We start from the raw sequence: 20,868 nt of genomic DNA, 5'->3' as shown, positions 1-20,868 counted from the left end.
AGCCTCTCTAGCATTGCATTATGTGTTGATTTATTGCGTTTGTGACTTTTATATTTTATGCGTTATGAGGGCATAAAGAAATTCTTAAAGTGTGACAAAATATCTTTAAGGATCTGAGCAGACTAATATTTAAGTTACGGCTTAATTGTGCCGGAAAACAAAAAAAAAGTATAATACAAAAACTTTGAAAAGAAATATTGTATTGCAGACCTGATGAAGGGGACCAATATAACCAATATTTCAAATTAACTAAAATATCTATTTTCAATTCAATTCAATTTATTCTTTAATTTATATATTGAGGTATTTTATATTTAAATTAATTTTTATAAACGTTTAATAATGTTTTTTTTTATTTTTAAAAAAATTAATATTATTGCGTTGTCATATTTAGCAGGATTTATATTTCTGTCAGTCCGAGTAAATATGAGATAAATCTAATAAGAAGATTTTCTTTTAATTTTTTAGTGGTAAAATGTTCTTTTAAAAAATACTTCTAAAGTGATAAAATATCAATATTCCTTTGTGCGAGCTTTTCCGGTGAGTTTACCCAACACAAGGTAAGAAACTAAATGTTAAAATAATATATTCTTTAAAAAAATTAGAAATAAATCACAAAGAATAAATCTAATCTAAAACACTTAAACTTCATCCCATAAACATCATTTTCTTCTTTATGATAACGCTACCGACCGCAGGACTTACCTACAATAAAAAAAGTATGTTAAAACAAACCGCATCACGTGAAAATGAAATAAATTTCAAATACATTCCGCAGATAAACATATTAATGAGTATTTTATTGTGAAGATATTTTAATGTAAATTTTATGGAATCCCACTAAACACTCTTCACTGACTAATCGATGCTATTTACGAAAATTTCACATGGCAATTACAAATGTTTGCACTCAAATTGCTTTTATATCAGTCCCCATAAAGATGCCCCCTAAATCACCGCGTGGACACGGTAATTTATTTGTTTTTACAGCGGGTGTGTGTAAGTCCCCCCCGCGTGTAAGAGATGAGAAAGACCCACCGATAGGTGAAAGTTGCAGATCATTTCCTAATAGAAATTAGATTTAACTTTTTCCCCACAGAGTCAGTATGGAAATTGGATTTAGTAATGCGAGGATTTTTGGCATCTTAAGACTTTTCAAATGACAGATTAATAAATTTACTATTCGTGGCACTTCTTGAGTGCTCCGTCGCCATTATGGAAAGGATTGGACGCGTAAAGAAAATTCCATTCGTGACATTCCATCGGTGTGCTCTATAACGATAGATCATTTATGAAACTTTCGCAATAAGCTCTCTGGTTAAAAATCTGCTGACTTGCTCTAATGCGAATTGCGTGGGTGTCGCAATTAACACATAAACATCTTTTCCATCACTAACTTTTTGAGGTCTCGCGCACTCACTCTCAGGCCCATCATTCATCCAACAAATGACTTTGTCATTTGCATGCGGAATGTCTCAAGCAGTAGCACCATTGAAATTGAAAATCACACACAGATTTATGCCTCAATTGTGCGACGGATTAGTGCGGCAGAGACTGTCTTACGGGGGATCAACATATATATGAAATACCATGTACAAATTAATTTAAAAACAAGTGAAGTCTGATACTCCAAAAAACACCTTTCTAATCGTTTCAGTATCGCAATTTTGCTCGCGAGTGTTGTGCATTGAAAATTGTCACCCGGAGAGTGGGTCATTCGTCTTAAGATCATAATGTTTGACTTGGCAGCCAGATTGAAAAGTCGTTCCTTGCCTTTATTGCCACATAAAACGACACACGCAGATCTGTGTCCAGTGAACCGATGAAAAAATCTCACATTGCCGTGAGAGATGCAAGAGAGCACACGCAAAAAAGCATCCCATAGGCGTTCAATAAGATCATGATGTGCTTTGGGGGTGGATAAGTTCTCAAAATGCATGTTTCTCATATGAAAACTTTGTAATTTCATATGAGACAATATCTTGAAATCATTTACAAAACATAAAACGAAAGAATACTTTAAATCTTGTTTAAAAATGTTAAAGCCATGCCCCTATTATAACTCACTCTTCCCTTTCAAATTATGAAGCATGTGCCTCAGTGCTTCAACTGATTATCTTTTATTTTATATAGAATATTAATTATACAAATAATTTACAAAACATACAACGAAAAAGAATATTTTAAATCTTGTTTTAAAACATAAAAGCCACGCCCCTAGTATAACTCACCTTTTCCTTTAAAATTATGAAGCATACGCCTCAGTGCTTCAACTGATTATCTTTTTATTTATAAAATTTATAAAAATATCATTTTATTGAAGCAGGGACATATATGCCAATTTTACTCTACAATTTATAAAGTAAATCCATCTATGCTTCATTTTTAACATAAAAGATCATCTCTTGAGGCACTGACGCATATGCTTTATGCAATGAAAGAGAAATTTGATACAATGAGGACGTGGCTTGAATTTTTTTTAGTTAAATCTTGCTTATCTGATTTAAAACAGAATTATTTACTGTATTTTAATGTATTGAAGCTTTTCGAAATTGACTTAAAAAAATCTTCATTAAAGTCCTCAAATTGGTTCATCAGTTTATAAATTGCAAACCCTTTAACTAATTTTTTAAATGACATGAAAAAAATGTCTAAACTTCCCAAGCAATCTTATGAAATCAATTGAGCTTTGGATGTTGTCGAAAATGTTTCTCATATTTTTTTCTCTTGAGTCTCTGGGTCTCCCTAGGTGCCTTTAAAGTGCTTCCATGGTCTCGCGATTCACTAAAAATTATTTGTATAATTAATATGTGGAAAATTGCTTTGCCGCTGCTTTGTGTGGAATTTGAAAATGTCATGCGGTCGAAAGCAGAGCCTCGCATTGGGGGTATTGCAACAGAAAATGCCAAAGAGTCCATAATTTTTCCCATGTACTATTCCCGCAAAAGGTAAAAAACGCCATCCGTGCTTTAACAGTACCGTGACCCATTGAAATTGGAACATTCGACCAAGAAACGGCTACAAGAACACAATAATACGGCTTTTCCTTCTTCTTCTTCTCTGTATATAAAAATGATGAAAGTGTATGGCATTTAGAATCTCATTTCACTATTTGCATTGCATATTCTCGTGGAGCGGGATTTTGCTCTTCCGCAACGAAAGACTTGTGCGAGGCATTAGACGGCGAACCTTCTATATTTTACGGTACACCACAACGTACAAGATATTCTCCCATAATATACGAACGAAGAGTTTTTAGTTGGATGAATATGGACCTAATGAATTTATTGATTCGCCAAGTACCCTCTTGTGAATACATATTTTCTTGTCTCTGATGCTTATCTTTTGCAAATCTATGGGTTTTGCGAATGGGAATTGGCAAACAATTTCATCACACTGCTCTCACAGAGGCCTCTTACAGTATGGAATTGAGACAGTTAGATGACCACTTAACTTGTTAGCATTGCCCAGCCCAATTTTTTTTCTTTCATCGCATCTCAACATATTCTATGGTCCATGGCGTGCATTGAAATGTAATCGATTAACAAATAACAATCCCGCAGCATTTGCAGATTCCGCCCAGAACATGCGCCCAAACAATCATATCGATTGTCGATCTATATAACAATTTTATTTGGCTAAATGATCATGTTTGCAGTTAATTGAAATCCCTCTAAATATTTTCATCACTCCTCCTTGCTATACAGACATATGTACGTACATAACACATGTATGTATGTACATTTAGCAATATTTATATCTAACTGCTCCCAATTGTATATTTCTCAACATCTATTTTATTTTATTACCTATCTCTGCTTATACTCTCCCCCCATGAGAAACACCAAAAGATCGCAATCCCAAAAGAATTGGTTTTTCGCACAACAAAAGGTGAAAAGTCACGTACAGCGGTATGTCTTTCACCGCAAAGGGAAAGTAAGGCGTTTCTGTTTCCAACTAAACAAACAATTTGATGGATATGCAAAATATAAAATAGATTTTTCATCAATTTTCTCGCCCATTCGTGCGCATGAAAGCATTTATTTAGGCGTGTAGATCATCTCAGAAAGTATCTTGATCCATGCGTGAACAGTATCGATATTAATTGATTGCCGAGATGCTTAAAATATTGGCAATTAAAGAAATTTTTTCACAACGTTGCGAATTATGTAGTTTTCGCTTTTCATGACGCATTGCCTGCAATATATCATTTCGTTTTTTTTCTTCTCTCTCTCCGTATTATTCCCAGAGGCTGCAAAAAAGTGCTACATAGAGAGATCATTGAGTGTGATCGCACTTCTTTTATATGAGCGAGCCTTGCAGCTAAACAATATATGTGGTGGATCAGTGACTACTGGCTCAGCAACTTTCTCTGCTCTTTCATGCGCTCTTCATGGGAGAAAGTTTTCGGTATGTATGCATCGTGTTCTTTGTGGTTTTGAAGCTCTTTTAAAATGTTCGATAAATCTCATGAAATGCACGTTAAGGCCACATGGGGGGAGCACGGCAAGTAATTCAAGTTAAAATATTAGGTGATTGAGTCTTTAGAATTGATTGGCCCCATATACCTTTTGCTCAGTGTAAGAAACATATTTCCGGATTCGTGTAAGAAAAATTAAGAGAAAATGATTACAATGAGAGGAAAAAAGTTTGTTCCTTCATTGACATAGAACTTTGATATCCATAAAATGGATCACTTTTAACTAGATTACTTGAACGAATTATGATTTTTTTTTCGATATATATAATGAAGGTAATCAATCAGCCACTTTAGCATAAATATGGAAAATTTTCACGGAATTTTCTCCTCCTTATTTATTTCCGATAAATCAACAAAATCTATTCCATCAAAGTGTTATTTTTCTTCTCTTAATTTAAAGACTATTAAAAAAACAAATAAATAATATAATATTGCTGAATTAGTTATTAATTATATTTTTAAAACGCTCTAGCAGCTCTTAATTGAATAGTCTTCATTGCCAGATGATTGCAAACGACCTCTAAAGCCACAATACCATTAATTTTGATCTTTATTTCATATTTAATCAATGGAATAATTAAACATAGTATAATTGATATTTAATTTATTTTATTTTATCATTTTAGCTGTATTTCTTTTATTCAATCAGAAACACGTAGCAGTAAATCTTTAAAATCATAGCTTTGGTGCATTTTATTTAAATATTCATAAGATAAGAACCGTTCTTGAGGGAATTTCTTTGAATTTTTCATCTTTTCTTGAACAGCTTATTTTAGAATATTACTCCCGTCTTAACGATGTCTTATAACTTTGACTAAATAGATATTCAGCAAATTCTTAACAAATAAGCATAATTTATACACCTACACCTCAAAAAATACACAAATATTTACACTAAAAACTTCATCTTCAACCTGTTTTTTTTTTCAATAGGTATACAAAAATTCCTCCAAAGCACCTAATATTCCAAGACTTTGAGCAAATTCATTAGCAATGCAGAAACTCGATTGTTTTCTTTTCCAATGAATTTTCTTACACAGTATGGTGTAGTTTCTTCCTATCCTTAACCGGCTTCAATTATTTGAATTTGGTATGTTGAATTGCCCCAAAAAAAATTGTTGTCTTCAAATTTTCCATCGCACTGGGAGGATGAGAATTCAGGTGAAACGCCTCAAAGGTAAACAGTAGCTGAGTGAGTGACTTAATGGATTGTTTAAGTAATTTTTGTGAATGGTACATGCTGTGTTTCTTGCAATATTTGTTGGAGATCTTTTTTTTTCTCTTCGCGACATCTTCATTTTTCTTCAGTTTTTACTTTCACTGCTCTGCTCCAAATACTTTTCCCTACGTTGAGACATCGCCAAGCTCGGTATAATATTGTATAATCGATTGGCAGAATGTGATTCTGCACGGTGTGAGAGTTATGTTTTGACTTCTTGATTTTCAGGCAGTGGTTCACCAAAAATAAAAAACACGAAGCAGGTGAAACAATTCTGAGAAAATTTTATTACGACATAATAGCTTCTTTTCTTCAAAAACCCATTGACACAGAAGTGAGCTCTTCAACATGCAAAAATTCCTCCTGATTAACGATGATTTACTGAATTTTTTCATACAGTGTTATCTAACATGAGAAATAATCACTCATGAGTAGCAAAAATATACCTACAAGTGAAATAGATGGGACATACACGTACTCTGCGTAACAATAAAATAAGATTCAATGAATATAATCTCTTGGTTGCTCCCTGGGAGACCTTTTGTATTATTGGGAGACGAAGAAAAACAACAAAAAATAATCAGATTAAATTGAATACAATGTAAGGAGAATTCTGCTATGTTTGCTACATTAATCATAATTCATACGACAGCAAAAGTGAGCTCTTCAATGTAAAAACTTGAGCTTTTTGTTTACTTTTGTTGCAGAAAAGAAAAATAATTATCGATTAAATCCGATTAATTTGATTCAATCGTTAACCCTTCAATTGCAAGAAGAGCTATTATATTAAAACTTTTGCACTGAAGCTCCACCTTCAGATAAAACCGATAGAACGTATGATGCTAAGCAAATCTACTGAATAATTTGTAGAATAAATTTAAAATTATTAAGAAAAAAAAATTGTGCTTTGAGGAGCTTTTTATATGGTTTCTATTGGATCAATTTTAACTGTTCTTCATCAAAAATTCTATACATATCTTTATTCGTGAGAATTTAATCAGAATCCAATTCTAATGTTAATTTAAAATTTTTAACGTTTCTTTAATTCATAAAAAAAACGTTTATTTAACATTTTTAAACATTTTTTTAAAATTCAAATGAAAATTGAAAATAAACGTTAATTTAAGATTTTTTAACTTTTTTTTAATCAAATAAAAATTCAAAAAACGTTAATTTAAGATTTTTTAAAACTTTTTTAATCAAATAAAAATTCAAAAAACGTTAATTTAAGATTTTTAAACATTTTTTCAATTCAAATGAAAATTTAAAAAAACGTTAATTTAAGATTTTTTAAACATTATTTTAATTCAAATAAAAATTCAAAAAACGTTTATTTAAGATTTCTAACATTTTTTTAGTTCAAATAAAAATTCAAAAAACGTTCATTTAAGATTTTTTAATTTTTTTTTAATCAAATAAAAATTCAAAAAACGTTTATTTAAGATTTTTAAACATTTTTTAATTCAAATAAAAATTCAAAAAAGTTTCAAGAAATTAAAGAAAAAATTCCGAATAATTGGCGTAATTTAAAATGGGAAATTTCGTAAATTTTTCCAAGAATTTCCCTCATTTATCCAAGATTATTGTGCACTTTAGCAGTCATGATGATCAAACCTATGGTATGGTAAGACGTTTAATTTTATTGTCATGCCACTGCGTTGTTCCACTGGCATTTTTTCTGTGTGAGTACATCACGAAGAAGAACGTCTAATTAGACCCATCCGAGTGATCATCATGCGATGCAGAGAGGAAATAATTGTGAGAATCAAATGATAGCCCATTGGAAAACCTGTTCCATCTATTTTTCTGCTTAAAGACAACGCGGATGCACTCAATCACAAGTCGTGAAGACACAGAGAAAAGCTTCTATTATTGAGCTTTGTTTGTATGATTACCTGGCGGCACATTTCTTCTCATGTTGATCGCATTGATTTTTTTTCTCCTTCTTATTAGCAGTGTGTGATGGCTTAGAACGCACCCAATACGACCACGTCGAAGAGAAACACTTGGATATTTTTTTTTGTCGTCGAAGGTTGATGATCTTCTTGCACATGATGGTGTCTCCTATCTTGTGTCCAAGGTTAAAGTCTTGTATCTATCACACGCTGGCGTGTCTTCAGGGTTAAAATTGAAACCTGGGATGCCACGCCCGAATACATTATTGGAGTTATTGAGTTGTAAATGGAGGAAGATTTCAAAGGAATCGATTAGTGCAATTTTGTACGTGCACGCATTTTTGTAATTAACGAATAAATATGTAATAAATTAGTTCTCAAATCCCCCATTTACCTGAAATAGTGACCACAAACATGCGGAAATTGTGCAACGCCCTTGCACACATAGAGGCGCACCGCACGATGGTAAAGCCCAAGAAGTACCCACAAAGTAACGCAAGTACCACAAGTTAGGTACCTTAGATATTGTTAGAAAGTATGAACCTTTTGAGAGTTTCTCACGCACGCGCGCAGTGGCACGTACAAAAGGTGGCAAACAACAATTTGCGCCCATTATTGTTGGGTGTTGATGGGGAAAAAAGACACTTTCTTGGTAAGGGGTTTCCGGTCTCAGAGACACACAAATTGGCTGAAGTGTTGTAATGTCGTGTTATTAAATTTTATTCCCACTCCGCCATGCAATTGATTCACCACTTTCCCTCATTTCTGAAGACATAAATCGCACCATACCACCACACTTTGCGTATTGTCTGACAAAAAGTCTTGCACACACCAACCGAGAAACTAAGACAAGGCTATTGCATTATTTTCTGAATAAATTTATGAATTAATTTTGCGCACAAGAGGAAAAGTTTTTTTTTAATGACTTAATTTTCTTTTGAGATTGATTGTTGTGTCGTTTTAAACAGCCCATAGTGTTGTCTTTTTGTATTATTTTTGATCTCTAATTGTAAAATTTTTTTGGAAAATTATTTAAAAGCTTTTTTGGTAAAAGGGATGACAATTAGTAAAATAATAACAATACAAAAAATTGTAAGAAGATAATTTTTATGATCGCATCTTGGCTGGTTTATGTAATTTAAACTACAGTGTGGATTCGAAGTAAACGAATAATTTGTACAGGGTGGCCAGGAAATTAGGGCATGATTTTAACCGCGAATAACTTTTGATTGGTTTGACATATCTGAAAACTTCTGCCGCCAAAAGATGAGTAAACTCAAAAAGTTTTATTTGCTTTTTATTTCAAGACGATATCTTAAAAATTGTAGCCGCTAGAGCAAAAAATGTAAAAGGTTCCATTTGTATGGAAAACGATGAAATATTCTGGATTTCATGTCTGTTGATTTTCTCAAAATCCATTAAAAATTCCAAAGATCATTAAACAATTGAATATTCGATTAAATTTGAATAAAAGAAGCCTTTCCTGACTTTATGCGACCAAATATTCAATCATTTTAAGAATATTTTTGAGTTAAAGCAGATATTGTCATCATGGGCAATTTAGCGTTAATTTGACATGAAAAGCAGTATATTTGTCGTGGACAAAACTCTTCTTTTCACGTTTTTTCCTCTAGCGGCTACAATTTTAAAGATATCGACTTGAAATAAAAAGCAAATAAAACTTTTTGAGTTTACGCATCTTTTGGCGGCAAAAGTTTTCAGATATCTCAGTCCAATCAGAAGTTATTCGCAGTCAAAATCATGCCCTAATTTCCTGGCCACCCTGTATATAAAACATTTATTTTCGAATATTACGGAAATTTTAAATGTATTTTATTAAAATGAAGCCAGAAATCGTATGAAGGTATTTTTATTTTTTATTTTTTTTTTTAATTCTAAAGATGTTGAAAATTGATTACGAAAACGATTTAAGAATTATTTACAAACATTTGACACTTCACTTCTAACGTTTGATGTTAATTTTTAATATTTGACGATTATATTAAAACGCAAAGCGATCGTTTAAACCATTTAACATTTGTTTGAACATATAACGCTTCTTTTCTAACGTTTGACATAATTTAAAACGTCTAATGTTTCTTTTCCAACGTTTGACGATTTTTTTCTAATAGCTTTGACGTTTTATCTGACGTATGACATTTTTTTTAATATTTCACGTGGGTTTTAGCGTAATATGATTCTTTTCTAACAATTGATATAATTTCTAACATCTGGCGTTTCTTTTCTAACGTTTGACAATTTTCTTTAATAGCTTTGACGTTTATTATCTGACGTATGACTTTTTTTTAATATATGAGTGTATTTTATCTTTTTATGCCTCTTTTCCAATGATTAAATTCATAATTTACTTATACTGACTGGAGGTTCGATTCTAACATTTCTAACGTTTGACAATTCTTTTTTTATATATTTTTTTTAGCATGAAAACAATATTTTTTAACTTCCAAAGAAAAACCTAAATTTCCTAAGCTTTTAGGGCTGTTTAAAGACATGATTTTTTGTACGAATGAGGGGAATTTCCCTCCAGAAGCTAGTTCTCCTTTACAAGAAAATTCAAAGATCAATTGAAAATGAAAATCAAAAAAATTAATACTTCGAGGTTTCACTGTAAATTCATAAAAAAGAACGCCTTTGCGTTAAAATACCTCAAACTTTTACGCCTTCATTGGTACAAAATGATGGTGTCTTTGATGGCAAACTGTTGCAGGAGAACTTGTGTCTCATGTCAGTGAATTATTTCGTCAAAGAGGCATGTAATGAAGGTAGAAAAAAAAGAACGCGAATGAAAAGTATCGCTATTGCGGATCGCATTGTTTGAAAGGCATCTCCCAAACGTGAGGTGAATTAATAAGTAGCTATGGGACAGCTCGTGCAAAATGTGTTATGTCATCGGAATTGCTGATTAATATCCATTTTCGATTGACTCTTCCACAAATCGCCATTCGGGGAAGCTTAATGAAAATATGTTGTATGTATGTAATTTGTAGATAGACAGTGATAACTTTCTAACGAAAATTCACCCACAATCCCAATAAAAATTCCATCAACAGCCAAGTCGTATGATTGGCATATTAAGCTTCTTTCACGCCTCTTCATCATCATTAAGTTTTTTTTTGTTGGAGTCTTTGTTCAGTACGCTTGATGAGCCATCGATGGGTTGAAGAGCCTGTCATACCAAACAAAACTGATAGTAGCGAGAGTATTATGATGAAGAAGGAGCGAAAAAAAAGAACCCACACGTCATATTGTAGACAATAATTGCCATGCGATTGCATCGAGAGTTATTAGAATATTGAGGCGTGGTATGCTAAAAAAAACATCCACTAAGGTACACACACTTTGAATGTTTGGCTTCAATCGTTTTCTTGTTGCACAATCTCATACCTTAATTTGATCGTGACACCATGCAATGGGTGAGCTTTTTCGATTTTATTTTTACAAATCACGAATGGTGGCAATTTATTAAATTTATTTCTTTCACAGCCCCGGCATTCTGGGGTTCGCGCGAATTCAAAAATGATAAAACTTTCATGGTGCTCCTTTTTTCTGCCATCCAACAATCCACCTTGGCTACTTTGCTGGGTAACATTCTTTTTCGCGATTCTCGCGACACTATCGCATGTGCAACACTCGTTGTGATGTAAGTTTCGCTTAGTGTGCCATCGAATAAAGAAGCAAGTTAAAAAAAAATACAAATGGGAATTTGCTGCAGTTGCATTTTCGCAAAATGATCGCGTATATTTTGTATGTCGTTTGATGAAAATTTTCTTCACATTTCTTGCGTAACGTATAGACGTAGAAGGGAATCCATAGCTCTCCGTCTTTCCTTCTCAAAAAGACCGCGCGCGAGCGTCCCCATAAGAGACGGTCATGCGGGGAGCTATATAGGCAACAATGACAATAGAGACGCCTTTAGGAGAATTTTAACAAGACTGCCGATGTGATTATTATTTTGAATGAGATTTCGAAAAACTTCATCAGCAGTACCTTTTAATTCAATTCATAATTATATTGGTTATATATCTTTCCTATATATATGCGGTTGATTAAGTTTGGAGTGACAGCATAAATTGCAAATCGACATTACAATGGAAGTGCATGCGATTGCATCCAACACGTGAGTTCCTCTCAATTTTATCCATGTTGTTTAAGCAAACACATAAGACTCAACTGATTACAATTTCCTCCCATTATATATGCACATTCTGACATATCATTTATCATATTGGAAAATCCATTCAATTTACATTGTCTTCGCTTCTTCGCGATGTTTGATTTAAATATAAGGCTAAACACGAACTCTCCTCCCTTATCTGGGGATTATGGGTGAAATTCACTAGTCATGACAGACTTAAGATTTCTTAAAAAAGATCTAAGTTTTCTTAAGATTCTTTAAATCTATATTGAGAATGCTTATTTCATAAGATTTCTTAAGATTCTTAAGATTTTTTTTTCTTAACAAAACTTAAAGAATCTTTTAAAAACTGAAGTCTCTCTTAAGGAATCTTAAGTCTGTCTGACTAGTGAATTTCACCCTATATTTGATTTTGAGTTAGAGGGAAATAAATTTAGCTTAAGAAGAAATATTGAAAGTTTTATGAAAAGGGTGAAAAGGAGTCTATTCAAGCATATGTGGGGTGATCGCATTAAGATTTTGTAAACAAAGAAAAATTTTTTAAGGTAAAAAATTTATATATTTGTATTTTATTATGAGGAATCAGCTGGGAAATCACTGTGAAGAATTATTTAAGAAATTGCAAAAACCACGCCCATGTTATATCTTTTATTCTTTCAACGTAGAAAGCATATGCATCAGTGCTTCGGTCAATGATCTCCGAGATAAAACATTATTTTGAATTACAAAATATTTAAAATATTCACGGTTTTTTTATTACATTTTTTATATAAATCTTTACATCTCGTCCATTTAGCTTTTATTTAGAACAATTTATTCACCATTTGTTAAAAAAAAAGAAACGCGAAAAACTGTGAATAGACTTCTTCAGTCCAATCTCTGTGAAAATGAAAGGGGTTCAAATTGACTAACCTTCACAAAAAAAAATATTCTCTTAAATTCTCCATCTCTTCCAAAACCTCAATTTGGCACCTGTCAGATATAAACTCTAAGACCCCGGGCTACGAAGGAGGATTTCTTATTTCTTTCTTAGATTGATTTTTAATAAAACCACAATCGTCTTCACTAAAGCATCCAAATTAATCTCTCTTCCCGAGTCCGACTTAAACTTTAGGAAAGCAGAATTAAGTTAAAATTAATAATAGACATCTCGGGAAACATCTTAATAAATGAACAAATTGAAATATTGATTGATGATGAGTGATGGTGTACATTGCCCCATTAGCCCTGTGCATTAATCTCGCAGCATATAACATCGTATGAATTCCTTTGCTTTGTCGATATTCTCCCAGATTTTATACAAACAGTTAAGAAAGAGATGGAAAAAAATACCTACAAGATGCTATGGGAAAAATATACAATCCATTAGGGGTATGAGCTTAATCACCGGAACACGGCAAATAGATTAGCATAGATTGAATTGCTTGAATTACATCTCAAGACTAATTGCTGCATTTTACTCCCATAAGATGAGCAAGGAAATGAATTGAATGGGGAGAGAGGGAAAAAAATTTCCTCGCAGGATTGTTTATGGATTAAATAAGGTGTGTGGTAGACAAGAGATTCAGCATTATTATAGAGCTAAGGTGCATATAGTGGATGTTTTAAAATAAAATGGAGGAAAAAAATAGAAAACATACCATGATCGGATGTGCAATTTGCACGCACTGCCTGACCATCCCCGGTACAATTGGTGGCCGGATTAATTGGCGATGAAGCTCCAGTGGCGGCTCCTTCACTGAAAACTATCAGCAGCAGGATCAGTGGGGCTGACAAAGAGACAGATTTCATGCTGGCGCCGGAATCCTTTCTGTGCATCGCATTTAATTGCACCTCTCGAAGAATTGGTCCCTGATGGTTTTTGTAATAAAACCTCCGTGGCTACATTTTTTTTCCTCTTCCACTTCACAAACACAAAATCCTCACACAAGAAAAATTCCCCTCTCTTGTTCTTGCACTATATGCAATTTTCTATGCACTCTGCACGATGTTTCGTTTTTAATATTTTTTTTTCCTTCAACCTGTAGATCAACAGCAAAATCACAAAATTGCGCACCTCTTTAATTGTTCAATTGCTGAGCAATTCGATGCTGAGAAAATATTTTTTATGTATCTCCACAGAGACACGAAAGCTTCCATAGCATAAATTCCATATATATGAGAAGAATCCACCTCCAATGCAATGCGTGTAATTACACCAAGAGTTTCTACCAATTCACTGGCTTTATGGAGAAACTGATGCAATTTATTCTTCTTCGATGGTATATACCGTACAGTTCTCTCGTTGAGAGAGAAAATACAAGAATATTGCTTCACTTTTTTTTACCTCACCACTATTATTATTTTAATGTTGAGAAACACTTCATCACTATATACGCACTTTATCCATCACACTGTTGCATGCAAAGTAGGGTATAATTGTGTCCACTTTCCATATGCCAAAGTGAGAATACTCCGTCTCGATCATCTGCAATGAGAAACACCAAAGAGGCACACGTCAATAAACTATGAAAGAAAAATTTACGTGAATAAAACAGGTCTTATGTTTTCTCTCCATCACCAACATAATAAAACTATGCTGTGTTCATTGATTTATAAATTTTATTTTTTTTTTCAAGAAACAAGTTTGAACTTATTTCACAAACTCTTGATTGTTTTTGGGTAAATATATTGGAAGATTTCTTTGCCTTGATTAACAAAGTGATTTATTAATTTTCAAGTTTATGTTTGAACAGTTGGGGAGTTTGAAGAAATTTTTCCAGTAAATTTTATTTTGCCATATATAGCAACAAGCCTGGTACCTACCTACCTACCTACTAATTCATTCTTCTAACTAAAACAAGGAAAATTATTGCAGAAATATGTGCACAGCACATCCAAGGGCTTTAGGCTGTAAATCTCTTGCACAGAAGCATATTCAATGGCCGTTTGATCGTAAATCTTCAGCTACGAAGCAATTGTGAAATAAATTAATACGCCCTAATACCCCTTTATTTATGAAAGTTTTGTCTCAATTTAATTATCGTACAATAGTGCAAAAAGAAGACTGAAAACTTATGAAGTTTAATGACTATTGCGAGATAAAGACATAATCTAGTAAATCATCATCTTTACACGTGCGTAACTCCATTATATACCAACACATTCACCCAGAAATTAATACAAATTTTAAGGTATTTCTTTGTATTAACAACAATAATATTTATTAATGATTATTTACAGAATGAAGCATAAGATTTATTTCCAAAATTTATTAGCATATCTCCATAAAGTTATACACGCGATTTGTAACCAATATTCAATATTCAAGAGACTCATAAAACACCTTTGCCTTTCAATTAGAAGCAATGGCGTATCTTATATCTTGCAATCTCAGAAGGACATCTTGCGATTCTTTTCTTATAAAGTGATCTTCACCGAAGCTCTATTGGCGTAGAAACATTGATTACATGTTGAGATAGAAAGTCAAAAAAAATATTAGACGAACTTGCATTGAATGGAAGATGAAAGTAGAACAATCAGGTAGCATTCGTTCGTGTATGTTATGGACTTGTGAATTTAGCGTTAAAAAATGAAGATGAACACTTTTAGCGATGTCCCACTTTGTTCAATGAATGGTCAAGAAGATAGTTCATCAGTGGTATTGTTCAAAACATTGCCATTATTTTTCAAAGATCGCGATTCTTTCTCCAACTCTGATTTTTAAGATAAGGGGACGATAAATTACCATTAGCTTATTACCAGGAATTTTGTTGTAAATCTTGTTAGAAGATCATAAAACATTTAAGAATAAAAAAATTTTAGTTTTTTTTTTCTTAAGAGAAAAGTTGTAAAAAATTACTTAAGACCACACCCCCATTGCAAACTTTTTTTTGGATTATTTTGAGCATAGAGCATATGTACATTTGCTAAAAGCCATGATCTCTTCGAAATCTATACCCAAAATATTGTTTAATTTTTTTTTTAAATTTTCAACTAGATTACAAAATATTTCTTCAAGCTATGCTCAAATCGGAAGTATCTTATTGATTCGTTTTAAACATAGAGCATATGCACATTTGCTTTAAACAATGATTTCTTTTAAATCTCTATCAAAAATATCGTTATAACGCAGTCAATTTTCATTTTCACTTGAGAATAATCGCAAGAGATTTCTCCAAAACAAGTTGATATTGAAAAAATTTTATTAACTCATTTGCAGCATAAAGCATATGCACATTTGCTTCAATCTATGATTTCTTTTAAATCGTAATGAAACTATTATTGTAATATTGAAGAAAATCATTGCAACTAGTTTTTTATTCTTATTTTTCAACCAGGATAAATAACAATTTATTTTTAAAACCACGCCCTTATTCAAAATTTTGTCTCTTATTTTGAGTTTAGAGCATATGCACATTTCCTTCAATCTATAATCTCTCTTAATTTATTTCAATAATATAAAATGCAACAGTAATTCATATGTAGCTCTGATACTTTTGCTCCAATTGCTGCATATGCTTCGTGTTTTGAAACTTCACAATGAGATATGATGGGGGCGTGGTTTATTCATTTTTTAGGCATATTTCAAATATATTTATCATCTCTAAAGGTATTTTTCATTCCAGAATTATATTTTTCACCAAACTTATGAGAGTCATAAAATGGAATAAACTCCTTTTCCTTTGAATTAAGAATTTGATTTATATTTAATCTCATTACAACAATCCTATCTTTCTAATCAATCAAATACTTTATTTGGAATTTAATTTAGCACAAAATTACAATGAAGACCTTCTATGCTTCCCCACCGTCAAGTTTTTTTTTCGTATGTATGTTGAATTCCGTGGGATTCCAAGTATTTGGACAATCTGATAAAGTTCAGTGGCCATGTCTTATTCTTGATGATGTATGTTCTTGAGTTGTGCTTCAACATGAAAAATTCAACGAATTTTTTGGTTATACGTTCAAAGATGGAAATGGGTCAAAATGTTATCTTACGGACCTGTGTGGCCATGCATCAATTAGCGGTGGGTATGAACGTTTTCGGGCTTGTGCTCTTGAGGCGCACTACAATAAGGCGAGATTAGTGTGGGCCATCAACTCCGCATCTGAACTTTGTTGGTTATATGTTTGTGCAAAACATACGGAGCTTTGTATAATTTATTTAAGTCGAGGACACTCTCTTGGGCCCCATTGTTGCATGCACGGCAGTTTGAAAAAAAAATTCCATTCTATGAAGCGCTCACTAAATAATTTTATAGCATTAAATTCATTTTGTGCCGTATATGAATTCTCTTCACGTGTTTCTTGCCTTAACCTAGTGAAGAATTTTAACAAAAAAAAAACTCATCGTGGAGCTCTTTTCTTAGCATAATGTATACATAAATTCTTTTATCTCCTTCTTTGGGAGGTATAAAACATTGGCTAAATTTTATCTCTTTGATGCTTCTTTTTTTCTGTACCTCAAGCGAGATTATCTTGTTCTGGCACGCCGTATTCGCAAATGCGGTATGGAAGGTATTTTACAAACAAACTTGTCCCAATTTTCTCGGTGCGTTTTGTGTGCAATACGGGTGTATGTAGCAGAAGAAGAAAAAACAGAATGGAATAAATGCAATTATGCATGGAAATGTTGAGTACTCAATCAATGCGTACGGCAGGGTGAAAGAGTCAGTCATGCAGCACATGGCTGCAGGTAATGCGCGCACAGGTGGGCGATCAATTGGAAAAGCTCGCGTTGAGACCTCATATTTGCATCGTTGGATTGGGCGGGAAAGCTGCGCACCACGGAGAGGTTTCATTGTACAGAGTAAAGTATATATAGGCAACAAATTGCTCCTCTCGTATGAGCAATATTGAAAGTTAATTGACAAGTGGCCCAAGGTGAAAATTCACCGTTTTCGCTTCTCATCCAATTTTCCATTGATTTTTCTGTTCCTGCGTGCAATTGGCGAATCATTGCCAGACTCCCAAGATCTCTCAAACTTCACACAGTAGATCCCATAAGCCGTAGAAGACGGCAAAGAGATTGCAAAACTCCCGAGGAAATCTCAATTATTACATCTCTTGCCAATGGAGGGTCGATGCAGAGAGGGCGTACTGCCACAGTGGGAAATTTATTCATCCGGTCAGTAATGTTGCCTAACGCGAAAATTATTGCTTTTTGTGTTCTAATGTGCATCAATCCCACATCATTTCAGCCTGTACAGACCCATCAAAATACATGAAATTGAAAAATTGATTTGCCTTATTTCCCAATCTGCGGAGAGTCGTCGAAAATTGCTGCCAATCAATCTTTTCACCATCATATTGGTCAACAGTTTGTCAGGTACAATGAGCATCGCAATGTAATTCGAAAAGTGCATTCTGAGAAACAACCAATTCTCTTTTATTTCTCTTTTAGCAGTTTTTTTTTAAGAGAGTATTCCAAAAATTTCATAGTATCGCAAGGTCATAACCATCCAAGGTAGTGAACAGGTTGAAGATTATCACAACATGGTAACTTTCGTCTGGTTGCAAAAATAAATAATCACGCGGTATAGCACTTAACGACCACGTCAGAGTCAATAATTTGGAAAATAAGAGCAAATTGTTTTGTTTTTTTTTTATTTTGTTGTTTTCTTAAATGTAGTTGAAAGTGATTGGATATTGAAGAAAAAAAAACATAAATGAATCAACAGTCTTGTATGAAAGTTGCAATATCAGGTGTTAAATAAATATATTAAATTGCGTTTTTATGTTTCAACCCTTTAAGGAACAAAACTTGATTATTTGAATTATTTTGGTAAATGAGAAAATCTCGACGAAAATCCCGATTTTAAATTTTATTTCTTTTTCATCCTTTTAAAGCGGGTCTCTTGTGAAAGCAGTTAGAATTTACACATTATTAATATTGTTATTTTTTGGGGTTTTTCTTAAACAGGATTTTCCGATGTTGGTTACATTTGAAGCCTAATTTATTGAACGATGTCTTTGAAAATCCCAAAATGTTTTTTTTAACTTTTTAATAATAATAATGCATTGATTGTGAATAAACTAAATTGATTTAATTTTCTAGTCAATGTTTTCTAGGAAATTCAGAAAAAAAATTAATATTTAATTATTTTACTTTAATCTTATAATTTATTTAAATGAATTCGTCGTCAGAGCTACTAAAACAGACATGGAGTATGCCGAATGTACTGATAAAATTTAGGTAGGTATTTATTTTTAATTGACGAGATTCCTTTGAAACATCTGGAATAAGCAGAGTTTTTAAAATTAAAGTTTTATTCTCAAAAACCCTTTATAAAAAATTTATAGCTAGAGAAAAAGCTTATATAGTCTAAAAATTTTCCACACACTAAAGATAAAACTTTTAAAAACCTTATTAATTGTATAAATAATAAAAAAAATAATACGAACGTATGTGAAGATGACGAATTTATAGCTACAACGTGTAAAAAGATTAATTAATTTGACTATAAAAGTTTTTGTTGTACAATCTGCTTTTTTTATCTTAATATAAAATGATTCTTAATCACACTTCGAGTATAGATATAAAAATTTTTATTAAAGTAATGTCACCTTATTCATCTTTTTCTCCTATTCGTCTGCTTTGCTCTGTTTAATGGAACCGTCTTGTAATAAAACTCAATTCACGAGAATAAAACCTAAGAAAAGGTCACATTCACTCAAATATAAATTAAATACTTAATGAAAAAAAAATGTTATATAAGTTTGGCCCTAATTTTTTTTTTAAGAAAACTGAACTTTAGCCTAAATCAGATATAATTTTATTGGAAGTGCGTGTTTTCCAAAAAAAATCCTAATGATTGGACAGAAAATAAAATTTACGATTTGGGCTCCAAAATCATCCATTTTTATTGGATCAATAAAATAATAATATTATTTAGTAAGTCCCCTTTTCTTATGAGATTAAATGTTCTTGAATTAAATTACAAATAATGTAATTTATCTATAGTTTCCATGATTTTGAGAAAGGAAATCCGGCGATCGCCACAAAACATATAACTTTCGGGATTAAAATACTTTGCTCGGGGGATTTTCCCCTAAAAATGTCATCTACTAAGCTTTTTTTATTACTTTTTCATGAAATTCTCCAAAGATCATTAACAGAGTATAAAATAAAATTTCCAAATAAAAGAAACTTGAATCTCTTATGCAAAAACATCCCTAATTTTAAAGCATCGCGATCGCTGTAATCCATGGAAAAATAGCTTGGAGGTCGTTTTTATGAAAATTTTGTAATTATTTTTATCTAATCTAAAATTCAATTAACGAATGACTCACCCGGTTATACGAAATTATATATTGTGTAATTTGCCAGGTAAATATTGCGGGATTTTGCGGGTAAAAAAAACAGCCCATCGGCAATCGAACAACCATCACCGCAGTGAAAAGCTTTCACTCTTCAGTAATCTCTCTATCAGCCACACGCTGCTGTGGAAAAATGATGAGCAATTTCCTCAACAGCAAATCATCTTCGCAGTGAATGTCTCAATTTGATGGATTTTTATGCGGTAGAAAATTATAAAGATTCAAAATATTTGGCGAGTTTTTTTTTCAAAGTTTTTCAACCCAGAGACAACCTCAAAGACGCGTAGGATTTTTTTTCTTCTTGCTGTGAGAAAATGTTTCCTGTGTGTGTTTACTAAAGTGGCAAAGTCATCACTACATTAAGAAAAAAAACGACAAAGAAAAAGGTCATAAAATACCCGACAAGCATTCCAAAATTACATGGTGGATTTTTTTTTGCATGAACCTCTGTCGGATACACACGAATTATTTGTTTAATTACTTTTCGTCGCGAAAATGTACATTCAAACATTGCGAAACGCTCTGTGAGAAAAAGATCTTGCGAAAAAATACGCTTCCACAGCTCAGTGCACGGTAATTAATTAAATTTTCAGCAAGTACAAATCTAAATTCTTATCTTACGCGTGTCTTCCGCAGGTACCTCCATATGACGTGATACCAATCAAGGAAGCATCACCAATTGATCCTAAAGTCGTGGGGTGTGTAATTGACAAACTGAAGGACTTTCAGTAATTTTACAGGTAAACAATCTACAAACTATTATACAAAAAAAAAACTTCCATAAAATGATCTTTAAAAAATATATATATTTAAAAAA

At 32.5% G+C, this 20,868-nt stretch overlaps 2 protein-coding genes across 5 annotated transcripts in view; one reads left to right on the top strand and one right to left on the bottom strand.

The window, feature by feature from the left end:
- LOC129792365 (transient receptor potential cation channel subfamily A member 1) overlaps positions 1-20,868 on the top strand; it is a 1,125,827-nt gene that overhangs the window by 159,436 nt on the left and 945,523 nt on the right. The window lies entirely within an intron of this gene.
- Positions 1-20,868, bottom strand: part of LOC129792368 (probable serine/threonine-protein kinase ndrC) — a 37,987-nt gene that overhangs the window by 15,260 nt on the left and 1,859 nt on the right. For all 4 annotated transcript variants that reach the window (XM_055831350.1, XM_055831351.1, XM_055831353.1 and 1 more), the window contains exon 2: positions 13,391-14,217. In XM_055831350.1, the coding sequence (XP_055687325.1) occupies positions 13,391-13,568 (178 nt within the window). In that variant the 5' untranslated portion in view covers positions 13,569-14,217. The remainder of the gene's footprint in view (positions 1-13,390; positions 14,218-20,868) is intronic.

Source organism: Lutzomyia longipalpis, chromosome 3 (genome assembly GCF_024334085.1).
Source record: "Lutzomyia longipalpis isolate SR_M1_2022 chromosome 3, ASM2433408v1".
Classification (NCBI taxonomy): domain Eukaryota; kingdom Metazoa; phylum Arthropoda; class Insecta; order Diptera; family Psychodidae; genus Lutzomyia; species Lutzomyia longipalpis.
This window is presented reverse-complemented; position numbering and strand designations above follow the sequence as displayed.